Source organism: Mobula birostris, chromosome 10, assembly GCF_030028105.1.
Source record: "Mobula birostris isolate sMobBir1 chromosome 10, sMobBir1.hap1, whole genome shotgun sequence".
Lineage (NCBI taxonomy): Eukaryota > Metazoa > Chordata > Chondrichthyes > Myliobatiformes > Myliobatidae > Mobula > Mobula birostris.
Genome location: NC_092379.1, coordinates 2,226,042 through 2,240,686, shown reverse-complemented (window position 1 = coordinate 2,240,686; position 14,645 = coordinate 2,226,042). Strand labels below are relative to the sequence as shown.

The following is a 14,645-nucleotide window of genomic DNA, read 5'->3' as shown; positions in this document are numbered from 1 at the left end:
TATTTACCTTGACCGTTCACTATCTCTCCTTTGCCTGTTACGCTGCTGGCATTTTGGGCAGCAATGAAGGTCCTCCATCTTTGGCCGTTTTCATCGTGTCAGTAACTTCTTCTTGGTAACACACACAAAAAATGATGGTGAATGCAGCAGGCCAGGCAGCATCTATAGGAAGAGATACAGTTGACGTTTCCGGCCAGGACCCTTCTTCTTGGTGTTCAGCACTGTCAATCACAGAATTCCCGTGCGGAGACTTGGGAATGTCCTTTCACTCTACCTTTCTTAATTCCTTTTCATCTAAAACCACACTCCCTGCATTTTTTCACATCCCTGCCTATTTAGTATTAAGACAACTACAGGACAGTTTACTCTGTGTAGAGATTTCCTGAGCTGCAGACACTTACTGGAGGAGTTTTGTTATAAATCTGTTTATGTTTTCGGCTCCCACACACTACACTTCCACCTACTACACTTCCTGTGTTCTGTCACAGCTATCAGAATTCAATTTATTCATTTGAACATTTTAATCAGGTATCTGAACTTACGGAATTGTTTAAATATAGTACGACACCCCTGCCTCACTGCAGCTCATCGGTGTCCACACTACACTGAGAGTGCACTCAGTGGGACCTGCACTTTGTGTTAAAAACACTGTACTTTGCTCCAACCCATCGACTCAAGTCCTCTCTTCAGTTGTCCATCAAAATCTGATGACAACGTCCACTCCTTTAACGGTGAGATCTTTGATGACTATACAGTCCTGTCCTAGACCCACAAGCTCTATTGCAGGTGGGACATGTATATGTAGTAGTGGTGGCAACCATGGCTGCATTTCTCCTGGCTTTCTTCTGCTGTCTTCTGGTTGTTCTTTCCATCTCCAGAATACGAACCCCGTCCCTACACAGCTGTCGCCAAGTGGTGCGGTCAGCAGCAACCTCCCCCAGGTCCTCAGGTCTGATCTTGCACGTCCTTAAAGCGTTCTTCATCTGATCCTTACAGCGCTTCTTCGGCCCTCCAGCTGAGTGTCGACCATGATGTAGCTGGCTGTATAACACTCAGCGGGGTAGCTGACATGAGGGCATCCTTATCACGTGCCCCAGCCACTGCAGCTGACGCTGGGTGATCATAGCCTCAATACTTCTGCAGTTGGTCTTTACAAGTATTTCAGTGTGAGGCACCCGCTCATACCAGGTAATTCCCAGGAAGCGCTGGAAGCAGCTTATGTGGAAGCGCTCCAAGGACATGATGTGACTCAAATCCAAAATAAACACAAAAATAAACAGGATTCACTTTCATAGATGATTTATTGGTGTTAAACATTTGTAAATTGCAAAGCATATTTAGTGAAGGAATTGTTACATCAACCTTTTGAGAAAGAGTTACAAGAGAGTCTGAAAACATCAAACCATGTATTAGATTGAAGATAGGATCTTCAACAGGTTTTCCACCGACAGGTAGGAGATAAAACTATGATATTCAGCTTCAATAAATGCTTTAATTACATGCATTGCTGGTTTCTATAAAGTCATTAGAAAAGCAATAGATGGCACAGCAACTCTGTAGGTAGCGCAGAAATCTCACATCTCCAGGGATCCTGGTTCAGTTCTCGCCTCCAGAGCTGTATGTATGGAGTTTGCACATTCTCCCTGTGACTGCTTTCTCCACCCCCGTCCATGATCCGGTTTCTTCCCACATCCCAAAGACACTCCAGTTGCCAGATGAATTGGCTGTTGTAAAATATCCCTAAGTGTGGATAGCTGATGGGAAAATTAAGGCTGTTCATAGGCATATGGGGAAGAATAGCTAGCAGGAACTAAGTGGGTGACTGGGGGCGGATGGGATTGTTGTGACAACCACCACTGACTCAGTGAGCTGACTGGCTTCCTTCTACGTTGTAAGGAATTATAGGAAATACATGTTGAGAGAAAATATCAGTAATCCACAATTCTAAACCCATAAATACAGAGAATGTGGAAGTTAAGAAACAAATACAACAATATGAGAAAGAATGAACAATCTTATTTTATATAAAAGGCCTTTTTTAAAGAATATTGAGTAATTTCAGCTCAATGAAATCTCTTAATTCAGTTGTGGGGCAGACAACGCTTGAGCTATTGGCAAGAGAATTGACAGATGTGCCAATTTATTTCAATAGACAAACCATAAACATGAGGAAGTCTGTAGATGCTGGAAATTCAGAGCAACACACACAAAATGCTGGAGGAACTCAGCAGGTCAGGCAGCATCAGTGGAAAAGAGTAAACAGTGAACATCTTGGGTCGAGACCCATTCTTGATGAAGGGTCTCGGCCTAAAACGTCCACTGTGTACTCTTTTCTATAGAAGCTGCCTGACCTGCTGAGTCCCTACAGCATTTTGTGTGTGTGTGTGTTGCTGTTAACAGGCAAACAAAAGTTTAATTCTTTCCCTCTCTCCCAAATGACGGAGATTGTGCAAAGACCATGTTCCACACAAAAGTGTGAACACTTATGGAGATTGAATATTTAATATAAATCTTTTACAATTGAAGTAGAATACTGTTAAAACCAAAATATCCAAGAGGTTAAACTTAATTACATTTTTGAATACAAGGCAAATGATAAAGAGCCAGGCACAGCCATCCTTCAAAATAATGATACTGTTGTCCTACCCTTCACCCAGAAGCATTAGGGTTTGGCCTACAAGTGAACACCAAAAGGTAAGGCATCTAATACATTTCAATCAAAAGTACCTTTCCTGAAAACAGCCAGGATGTAAAGAGAAGATTCCTTTAGGGACAAGGATTATGTGAATGATTCGTGAGGGGATAGTAATATATTTCAGGCTTGTTTTTGCAGGGATAATAATATGATTTATTAAAATTGTCTTCAGTAGTTTTGCAGCCAATGGAAAAGTCCTTACTTAGGGAAATTTTGACTTGCATGAGTATCTGCCGTTCCTAAACAAACATAGAGAGGAAAGAGCATTAGAGAAAGCCGCAGTGTTAACATTGTCGTAAATTGTTATCCTTTACCTCAGACTTCAAGGTTATAGGTGATTGACCATTCAAAATAAGTACAGAACGTACCGATCTGCTGGGGTCATCTGTTGTATCTGCAGCCTCCCCTACATTGGTAAGACCCAATGTAAATTGGGGGATCGCTTTGACTAGCACCTTTGCTCCGTCTGCCATGGTAGCTAACCATTTTAATTCCTATCCCCATTCCCGTTCTGACGTTTCAGTCCAGGGCCTCCTTTTTCTGCCATAGGTCACTGTCTGGGTGGAGGAGCAACACCTCTTATTCCATCTAGGTAGACTTCAACTGGATGACACGAATATTTATTTCTCCTTCCGGTAACTTTTCCCCTCCTTCCCTCATCTTATATTCCCCACTCTGGCCTCTTACTTTTTCTCCTCACCTGCCTATCACTCCCCCCTGGTGACCCTCCTTCTTCCCTTTTTCCTATCATCCAGTCTCCTCTTCTATCAGCTTCCTTCTTCTCCAGCCCTTTGACTTTCTCACCCACCTGGCTTCACCTATCACCTTCTAGTTAGCCCTCCTTCCCCTCCCCCTACTTTTTTGTATTCTAGCATCTTCCTTCCCCCTTCATTTCCAGTCCTGATGGAGGGGCTTGGCTCAAAACATCAACTGCTTATTCATTTTCATAGATGTTGCCTGGCCTGCTGAGTTCCTCCAACATTTTGTGTGTGCTGCTCTGGATTTTCACATCTGCAGAACCTCTTGTCTTTATGCGCAAGGTAGGTCTGTCAACAAATGAAATAAGGTAGGCTAACTAAAATTTGACACTTAAATTAATCTTTTTTTCAAAGAAAAAATGAGTCCTTGTAGCTCTTTGGATTTATTAAATGTACATGAGTACCATTGTCAAGGTTGATACTTGCAGATGATGGAGTCCTAGTGTTGTGTAACACAGAAATAGGCCCTTTGGCCCAACTCATCCAAACTGATCATAATGCCGATCTACACAAATTCCATTTGTTCAGATTAGGCCTTTCAGGCATTGTAATCTGCTTCTACTACTTCCTCTGGCAGTTCATTCCATATAATCACCACCCTGTGTCCCTCAGATCTCCTTCAAGCTTCTTCTTGTCACTTTAGAGATGTATCTTCTAGAGTCACACAGTCATAGAAGGGTACAGCACAGAAACAGGCCTTTCAAACCATCTAGCCTGTGCCCAAACCATTTAAACTGCAGCTTAGTCCCATTGACCTGCACCCCAATCATGTACCTATCTAAACTTCACTTAAACGTTGAAATTGAGCTCACATGGACCACTTGTGCTGGCGACTTTTTCCACACTCTCATAACCCTCTGAGTGAAGAATTTTCCTCACATGTTCCCTATGACGAAGGCCCGTCACTGATTACAGACAGCACATGGCGCACCCGGTAAAACACTCATCCCCAGCAGTAATAGTGACTGGGTTTGAAGCAGAGCTGCTACATGGAGCTGTCTCATATAGAGGCAGCAGCTACCTGCACAGGTGTGCTGATGGTGGAGAATACCATCTTTAATTGGATAATTGAGTTAATTAGCTTTTGGTTGGTCTAGTGGGAGGGGCTTAGCAGTTAGAAGCCTCAGGTTACCAAGGCTTTGGGGTTAGTTTTCTTCTGTGCTTAGTCTGAGGGTGGCTATATATATTGTTTTGTTCAGTTCTTGTCTTGTTTTGTGGTAAATAAAAGCACCTCAATCTAGTTTTGCAACTCAAGCCATCTTGTTATTTTTCTTAAACAATTGACCCACAGTTTTTGTGACATTCCCCTTTCAGCCTTACCCATGCTCTGTAGTTCTAGTTTCACCCAACCTCAGTGAAAAAGCCTGCTTGTATTTACCCTATCTATGCTCCTCATCATTTTGTATACCTCTATCAAATCTCCCTTCTGTCTTCTGCATTCCAACAAATAAAATCCTAACCTATTTGATCTTTCCTTATAACTCAGGTCCTCCAGACCCGGCAACACCCTTGTAAATTTTCTCTGTACTCTTTCAATTTTATTTACATCTCTCCTGTATGTAGGTGACCAAAACTGCACACTGTACTCCACAGGCCTCACCAATGTCTCACTCAACTTCAACATAACATCCCATCTCCTGTACTCAGTACTTTGATTTATGAGGGCCAATGTGCCAAAAACTTTTTTTATGACCCTACCTGTGGCACCACTTTCAATGAATTACAGACCTGTACTCCCAGATCCCTTTGTTCTGCCACACTCCTCAGTGCCCCACCGTTCACTTTGAAAGGCCTATCCTGGTTGGTCCTACCAAAGTGCAAAACCTTGTACTTGTCTGCATTAAATTGCATCTGCTATTTTTCTGCCCATTTTTTCAGCTGATTAAATAATGTCAACATAACATCCCAAATTCTCTACATAATATTTTCATTTATGAAGACAAATGTGCCAAAAGCTTTCTTTATGACCCTGTCTACCTGTGACACCACTTTTAATGAATTATAGACCTATATTCCTAGATCATTTTGTTCAAGTTTTAGAGACACCACCCTAGGAAATAGACTGATTATCTGCCTTATCTATATCATGCATAATTTTATAAACCTCTATAACAGGGGTTCCAAACCTGGGGTCCACAGACTCCTCGGTTAGTGGTAGGAGTCCAGGGCATAAAAAGGTTGGGAACCCCCCGCTCTATAAGGTCACTCCTTAGCCTCTGATGTTCCAGTGAGAATAAACTCAGCCTATCCGATCTCTCCTTTTAAGTGAAGTCTTCTATTCAGGCAATATACTGGTGAATCTCTTCTGCACTCTCTCTCATGCTACCACAGCCTTCCTTCAGTGAGGTGCACAATTCTCCGAGTGTGGCCTTTCAGTTGCTACTCAGTGTGTCAGCCCAAAGGACTTCTCAGTTATATCACCTAGGTATAGAAGCCAAGTGCTGTTAGATGGGATTAATATCAGATGGGTCCCCAGTGGCCAGCATGGATTTGATGGGCCGAATGAGTGGTATGGATTGGTACTTGAAGAAGGGGAGTTGAATTAGATGGGAGAGTGGACCAGGGGGAATAGCTCCTTCATTCCATCTCGGCAGATTTATTATCTCTCTCAACCTCATTCTCCTGCCCTCTCCCCATAACCTTTGCTGCCTTACTAATCAAGAACCTATCAACTTCCAATTTCAATGTACCCAATGACCTGGCCTCCATAGTCATCCATGGCAATGACTTGTCAACAAGCCATCGTAGTTGTCAGAGACCTCACCATTTTCTGCACTGAGGCCCATTCCTCTTAACCAGTGTGGTAAACCATATATATGTTGTAACTGGTTAACTGTCTGGACGCCTCTCTGCTGACTGCCCCTGTGGCTCCTCCCGCAGACCCCTGAATAAAGGAGATTTCGCCTTGCCCCTCCCCCTCAGTCCGGGGGCAGACACTCACCATGGAAGTCGTATTTTACCAGGAATAAAAGCCTTTCAGTATTTACCCTATTTCGGTCTTTTGGAATTATTGAAGGTGCTTCAACCAGATCACAGGAGGGTTCTCTTAATCCTTGCCTTCCACCCCTCTGCCTCCATGTCTAATCCATCATCCAAAGCTTAGCCTTGGTGTGCTGATGCAGTGACATGCAGATGGTCCTCACTACAGTTACGCTACACAGTGCTTCACAGAACTAATGCTCTCTACTTGTAGTCTTTATGTTTCTTTAATAGCTCCTGCTCTTGGCTGTTACAAGATAATGCAGATCTCAAAAGACCACAAACAGAGATGCAGAGGACCTGGAAAATACTGTTGACACTACGGTCAGGTTATTGCTTAATCAATAATGGATTCAAATTCAATTATAGGATTTTCTGCATGGAAGGTTCAAGATCTCTAACTTATTTATAGTAAGTGCACAATGTCGTTTGGATACTTTTCCAGGAGAAATACAGTAACATCAGAGGAAGCAGAACTTCCTGGTGGCCCAGCATTTTAATTCTGATTCCCATTCCCATTCCGACATGTTGGTCCATGGCCTCCTTTTGTGCCATGATAAGGCCACCATCAGGGTGGAGGAGGGACACCTTATATTCTGCCTGGGTAGAATGATGGCATGAACATTGATTTCTCCTTCTAGTATTAAAATTCACCACCCTCCCCTCTTCTTCTATTCCCCAGTCTGACATTTCCCCTCTTCTCACCAATCTTTCACCTTCCCTTGGGTCCCCTCATTCTTCCCTTTCTCCTATGGTTCACTCTCCTCTCCTGTCAGATTCCTTCTTCTCCAGCCCTTTACCTTTTCCACCTGCCTGGCTTCACCCATCACCTTCTAGCTAACCACCTTCCCCTCCACCACGCACCCCCCCACCTTTTTATTCTGGTGTCTTCCCCCATCCTTTTTGGTTCTGAACAAGGGTCTCAGACCAAAGCATCGACTGCTTATTCATTTCCATAGACGTTGCCTGACCTGCTGAGTTCCTCCGGGATTTGGTGTGTGTGTTGCGGGGAAGAATCGTCTTGTACTGTGGGCATATGGGCATCTAAATTGATATGCACTCCAAAAGCACACTGAAGGGAAATGCTGGTTCAATGCTTTACAAGGCCAAGGTTTGATCCAAGTGAAAGGACCTGCTCCAGGAGGGCCAGAAATACCTAATAGTTTCATTAGTATTCATGTCTTATTGTACTCTAAATCAGGATTAATATCAGTTGCATATGTTGTTAAGTTTGTTGTTTTGTGATACAGTACATTGCAGAATGTGGTAAACCATATATATGTTGTAACTGGGTTAACTGTCTGGACGCCCCTCTGCTGACTGCCCCTGTGGCTCCTTCCACAGACCCCTGAATAAAGGCGTTTTCGCCTTGCCCCTCCCCCTCAGTCCGGGGGCTGACACACAGCATGAAGGTGGTGTTGTACAGTGAATAAAAGCCTTTCAGTATTTACCCAACTTCAGTTATTGAAGGAGCTTCACAGTACATAATAAGAACATAAGAAATAGGAGCAGGAGCAGGCCATCCGGCCCATCAAGCCTGCCCCAACATTCAATAAGGTCATGGCTGATCTGTCCGTAAATTCAGGTCCATCTACATGCCTTTTCCCCATAACCCTTAATTCCCCTACTATGTAAAAATCTAGCGAACTGTATCTTAAATATATTTAGTGAAGAAGCCTCAACTGCTTCCCCGTGCAGAGAATTCCACAGATTCACCACTCTCTGGGAAAAACAGTTTTTCCTCATCTCTGCCCTAAATCTTTTCCCCTGAATCTTGAGGCAATGTCCCTTAGTTCTAGTCTCACCTACCAATGGAATCAACTTTCCTACTTCTATCTTATCTATCCCTTCCAAAATCTTGTATGTTTCTATAAGATCCACTCTCATTCTTCTCAATTCCTGATAGTATAGTCCCAGGCGACTCAATCTCTCCTCATAGGTTAACCCCTTCATCTCTGGAATCAACCTGGTGAACCTCCTCTGCACTGCACCAAATAAAAAAAATTATAAATTACAAAAGGTTTGTATGTAAGAGAAAACCCAAACAAGTAGTGCAAAAAGAGAGGGAAAGTAATGAGGTCATGTCCAAGGGTTCAAAGTCCATTCAGAAATCTGATGGCAGAGGGGAAGAAGCTGTTCCTGAAATGTTGAGTGTGTGCCTTCCGGATCCTGTACCTCCATTGAGAAGAGGGTATGTGCTGGGTGGTGGGGGTCAGCCCTCTCGCCGTTCACTTTCTTGTAGCCATTATCTTCTCCCCCTGTAGTGCATCCCACCCAAACATACTTCAACTACTGCACAGTGTCTTGTCATCTTCAGAAGTTTTCGGATGATTCTGCCATAGTTGGATGCATCAGCAAGGGAGATGAGGTTGAGTACAGGGCTATGGTAGGAAACTTTGTCACATGGTGTGAGCAGAATTATCTGCAGCTTAATGTGAAAAAGACTAAGGAGCTGGTGGTAGACCTGAGGAGAGCTAAGGTACCGATGACCCCTGTTTCCATCCAGGGGGTCAGTGTGGACATGGTGGAGGATTACATATACCTGGGGATATGAATTGACAATAAACTGGACTGGTAAAAGAACACTGAGGGTGTCTATAAGAAGGGTCAGAGCCGTCTCTATTTCCTGAAGAGACTGAGGTCCTTTAATATCTGTCGGACGATGCTGAGGATGTTCTATGAGTCTGTGGTGGCCAGTGCTATCATGTTTGCTGTTGTGTGCTGGGGCAGCAGGCTGAGGGTAGCAGACACCAACAGAATCAACAAACTCATCCGTAAGGCCAGTGATGTTGTGGGGATGGAACTGGACTCTCTCACAGTAGTGTCTGAAAAGAGGATGCTGTCCAAGTTGCATGCCATCTTGGTCAATGTCTCCCATCCACTACATAATGTACTGGGTGGGCACAGGAGTACATTCAGCCAGAGACTCATTCCACCGAGATGCAACACAGAGCGTCATAGGAAGTCATTCCTGCCTGTGGCCATCAAACTTTACAACTCCTCCCTTGGAGGGTCAGACACCCTGAGCCAATAGGCTGGTCCTGGACTTATATCACAATTTCCTGGCATAATTTACATATTACTATTTAACTGTTTATGGTTCTATTACTATTTATTATTTGTGGTGCAACTGTAATGAAAACCAATTTCCCCCGGGATCAATAAAGTATCACTATGATTATATTATCTCCTTTTGGACAAGCCCTCCTCTCCAGTTCTCTTCCTGACTGCTCTGACCCTCATCATCTCAGCTCGAAGGTCAAACCTGTAGTCGTCGTCCTGGGACTGAACTCCAAAGCTGGAGGTCTGGAGGCCGCCTGCCGAGTGGTGTGTGGGTGAGAGGGTGGGAGGGATAGGAAATGGGCTTGTTTTATTACTGTTGATACTGTTTGTGTTGTTCAGTGGAACATTTCGGACATGCTACGTTGGAGCCGGAACGTGTGCGGACATTTGCAGGCTGCCCCCAGCACAACCTTAGGTTGTAAATGCAGATGTTGCATTTCACTGTGTGTTTCTATGTACGTGTGCTAAAAAAATGAATCTGAATCTTCCCAAAGTTGCTTTCCCCAACCTTCCTTGTTCTCCTTTGGTCACTTTGCCTTTGCTTCAGCCTAGGGAAATTGCTCAGGGGACTGCTTTCTTGTGCACTTGCCTATAACCCCCTTGGATTGTGCACTAGAATACTGAAGCGTCAACACTCATAGAAAACTGACACGAGATCTCCACAGTCTGTATAGAAGAGTTTGGGGACCACTTTGAAATCGGTAACTGCAAATCATGTGAACTTGCAAATTGATGAAAATCTTACCTTAGATTTGTAACACTGGAGGCTAACGTGAGTGCCAAAATCTATCAGCGCCATGTGGAAGTGTTTCAACTGCAAATAGATGCAAAGGCAGATTTAATTTAATTAGGGGAGGGGGGAATGGATTATGAAGCAAGAGAAGATATTGAAGCCCATTATAAAAACAAAGGATCACATTTAGATAAGGTATAGAGGGCAATGAATTACTTTCTTCAGTTTAAAATTACAGATAAATGTACTGTGTAGAACAACAGTGGCAGATAACTTTTGGTTAATTGATGCCAATATCCTATGTTTAATTGAAGGAATTTGATAATGCTTTATGTATAGAAATACAATATTTAAACCATTGCAAAATTTAAACATGTTAACAACAATGTAGAAGATTGAGAGGAGATTTGATAGAGGTATACAAAATTATGAGGGGTATAGGTAGTGTATATGCAAGCAGGCTTTCTCCACTGAGGCTGGATAGGACTACAACTAGAGGTCATGGGTTAAGAGTGAAAGATGAAAAGTTTAAGGGGAACATGAGAGGGAATTTCTTCACTCAGAGGGTTGTGAGAGTGCTGCACGCAAGCTCAATTTCAACATTTAAGAGAAGTTTGGATAGGTACATGGTTAGGAGATGTATGGAGGGTTATGTTGCTATGGTTTTGGGAGGTTGATGGGAATAGGCAGTTTAAATGGTTCAGCATGGACTAGATGGGCCAAAGGATCTGTTTCTGTGCTGTATGTTTCTATGACAATGTACACTCTGATAAATTTGTCATATTATAGGAATGCTGGTTCTTTAAGGTTGTTAAAGCCAGGGCTGGTAATGGGAACAAGCTCTCATGCTCCCAATGGCGTCTGTCTCAAACAGCCTCTGACAACCAAGTCCAGCTCCTGGCCTGCATGGGTGGCTTAGATACTTAGCCTGGCAGAATCGTTTCTCCTGACTGAAGAAGGGGCAAAGGTGGGTTACTGGTGCCTTAAAACCAGTCGCTTCGGGCTGATGGGACTTGTCAACTGTAGTTGGCAGCTCATCTAGGGGGAAGAAAAACTCTGATCTCAAACCTCCGCTGCCTTGTGGCTATATCCACTCATGGGGAAAGCTTCGAGAGTAGGCCCCAACTGAAAAATCTGGAACTGGAGTCTTTAAGGCAGACCTACGTTGAGTTCAACTCCGACTAGAAACTTCTGTGATGCTACTGATGCCAAACTGTATCAGTCTCTGCTGTTTCTTTGGGTGCATCAGCTGCGTGGAGAGGGGGAGCTTGTTACAAGGACAGCAGCTTGCTCTCCGTATCGTACTGCCCAGGCTTGCACATGTACTTTATACTTTATTGTCGCCAAACAGTTGGTACTAGAACGTGCAATCATCATAGCGATATTTGATTCTGCGCTTCACACTCCCTGGATTACAAATATTAAGTATTAAAAATAGTTAAAATTAGTAAATATTAAAAATTTAAATTATAAATCATAAATAGAAAATAGAAAAATGGGAAGTAAGGCAGTGCAAAAAAACCAAGAAGCAGATCCGTGTCAGGATCTGTTCAGCAGTCTTATCACAGTTGGAAAGAAGCTGTTCCCAAATCTGGTTGTACAAGTCTTCAAGCTCCTGAGCCTTCTCCCGGAGGGAAGAGGGACAAAAAGTGTGTTGGCTGAGTGGGTCGTGTCCTTGATTATCCTGGCAGCACTGCTCCGACTGCTTGCGGTGTAAGTTGAGTCCAACTAATGCAGACAACTAAGACGCAACATGCATGGTCAATGGAGGCTTCATAGTAATGATATAATGCTCGAGGTGTCAGAGTTCGGAAATCAATTTCGGCATTCTCTGCAATGAGTCCTTCCTATGGAATTTGTGGGCTTTCTCCAGGTTCTCCGGTTACCTCCCACAGTCCAAAGATGACCCAGGTAGACTAATTGATCATTGTAAGTTGTCCTGTGATTAGTTTAGGGTTGAAAAAGCAAACACATCCATCATCAATGACCTCCACCATCCAAGCTATGTTCCCTTCTCACTACTGCTATTGGTGAGGAGATACAGGAGTCTTCGGTCCTGCTCTGCCAGGTTCAGGAACAATTATCATTCTATGCCAGTTGAGCTCCTGAACCAGCATGGATGACTTCACCCAGCACAACTCTGCAATGCCTCCACAACCTGCAGACTCACTTAAAGGTCTCATTACAACTTGTGTTCACAGTCGCTAGGGTGACATGGCTGAAAGGGCTGGAAGGGCCTACTCCGAGCTGTATCACAAAATAAAATAAATAAATGCATCTTAGATGGTTAGCATGCATTACATATAGAGCATTGATGATGATTCAGCTGGCAATTTGTGCTGTTTGAGAAGACCATGGCTTGGAAGGTTATTACATTGAAAGCTGCTTGGCTCCTTTTTTACCTCATCCTCGCCAAACAGTTTCAGTTGCTTTGGGGCTTTGGTGAGACGATGTTATTGGTGCATGTTCTTGCCAACATCTGCAATAATAACTAAAAGTCAACCTATGGAGTTAGTTTTTAACTCAGTGCTTTGTTGAGTCCATTAGTAGTTAAAATTATGTTGTTTACTCATCCATCTGGGAGCAGACAGTTCACAGTGACTGTAAATCTTCACTGAAGTAACTTTCTAAATCATGTCTTTCGCCTTCCTCTGAGGTGGTAGCAGGGTCACCGCTGCCCCAAAGCTTGCAGAGTTGTTCTGTCAATGCACTCGTTGTGCCTCAAGTGAATGATTGTGTCACACTTTTAACTGAGTGGTGAGCTACAGTGAGCTTGCTCCACCAGGCCTTAGAAAAGAAGATGGGCCCAGAAGACCCCAGAACTTTGTAACAGGAGGAACAGAATCAGTTTTCCAGGCTCCCCTCTTGTAAACTCTGACCACTCTTTTCTCAACTCTCTCCCAGGCAATGACTCTGCATAGCTAATCTTGCACTTACCTGATCTTATAAAAAGATTTTCACCAATGTCTTCATCATTTTGCAATCAAATTGATTTGGAAGCTTTAGAGAGATTGCAGAGGAGATTTACCAGGATTAGCGAGCATGTCTTATGAGGATAGGCTGAGCAAGGCTTACCTCTTTGGAGCAAAGGAGGATGAGAAGTGACTTTGATAGAGGCGTACAGTACAAGATAATAAGAGGAATAGATCAAGTGGACAGCTAGAGACATTTTCCCAGGGCACGATTGGAAAAAAAAGTACAGGGGGGTGTTAGAGGTAGAACTTTAACACGGAGCAGTGAGTATGTGGAATATTCTCCCAGGGTGATGGTAGAGGCAGATTCATAGGGGCATTTGATAAACTTTTAGATAGGCACATGGATGACAGTTAAATTGGAAAGCTATGTAAAAGGGGGGAGTTAGATTGATCTCAGAGTAGGTGAAAAGCTCAGCACAGCATCATGCGCTGAAGTGCTCTGTAGAGTTTATTTACAGATACAGCATGGAACAGGCCCTTCAGACCCAATGAGGAACACCACTAGCAATCCACTGATTTAACCCTATCCTATTTACAATGACCAATTAACCAGCACCTGGTACGTCTTGGGATTGAGGGAGGAAACCGGAGCACCCGGAGGAAACCCACACGGTTCACCAGGAGAACATACAAACTTCTTACAGACAGTAACTCCCAGCACCAGAGTGCCCCAAGCTGCAATAGTGTTGCACTAACCACTACACTACCCTGCTGCCTTTATATATACAGTATATATATAATATATTGAGCATCATTTCAGGAGAATTTCCCACTTATGCCATTAAACACAGAAAAGCAGAAAACTATTTACACGCACTGCAGTCATATTGCACATGTCACTTGTCCAAAAATAGATCCAGGGAAAGATTTACAATCTAAAGATATCTGATTGAACTTAAATCTTGTCCATCCAGATATCTGATTCTTCCCATATTTGTAAAACAATTCAAAGGGTGGTCATAAACATAGAGGAGGATTGAAAAGAAAATTATTTTACGTAATTGTTATTAAACCTTTAACTTAATAAAGTTGGTGTAGGATATATTATTCCTAACGTTAGTACCGAAAAACATAAAGAGCCATTTAGTGCAATAGAATTTGAGACAATTCTATTTCATCCATCTCAATAAAATAGATTCTGCAAGATACCAATTACACTGATCCTTTGAGAATCTGTTTTCTAGGCCAGGCTGTGAAGTTAACACCTTCCATTCCTGGAGTGAAGGATTTACAGTGATGTGGGTAGACTGGAGAAAATAGCCTAGATTGTTTTTTTTTACTCTCAACAGTGATTTAAAAGTTAATTTATTAAAATATTAAATAGAGCTTTGGGTGGAATTTATAAATAGAGGTGGCTTCGTAGACCTGAAGGGACAATAAATAGAAGGCACAGGTTTAAGGTGATTAACTAAGAACAAATACAGCTGATAAACACAAGGCAT

The 14,645-nt window shown here is 43.0% G+C and overlaps 1 protein-coding gene across 1 annotated transcript in view; it reads right to left on the bottom strand.

The window, feature by feature from the left end:
• Positions 1 to 2,323: 2,323 nt before the first annotated feature.
• The window catches only part of rnaset2l (ribonuclease T2, like), a 62,278-nt gene continuing 49,956 nt past the window's right edge, over positions 2,324 to 14,645 (bottom strand). Inside the window, exons 9-10 of the mRNA XM_072271142.1 lie at positions 10,241 to 10,309; positions 2,324 to 2,934 (exon numbers count right to left, since the gene is read on the bottom strand). Coding sequence (XP_072127243.1) covers positions 2,767 to 2,934; positions 10,241 to 10,309 — 237 coding nt within the window. The 3' untranslated portion in view covers positions 2,324 to 2,766. The remainder of the gene's footprint in view (positions 2,935 to 10,240; positions 10,310 to 14,645) is intronic.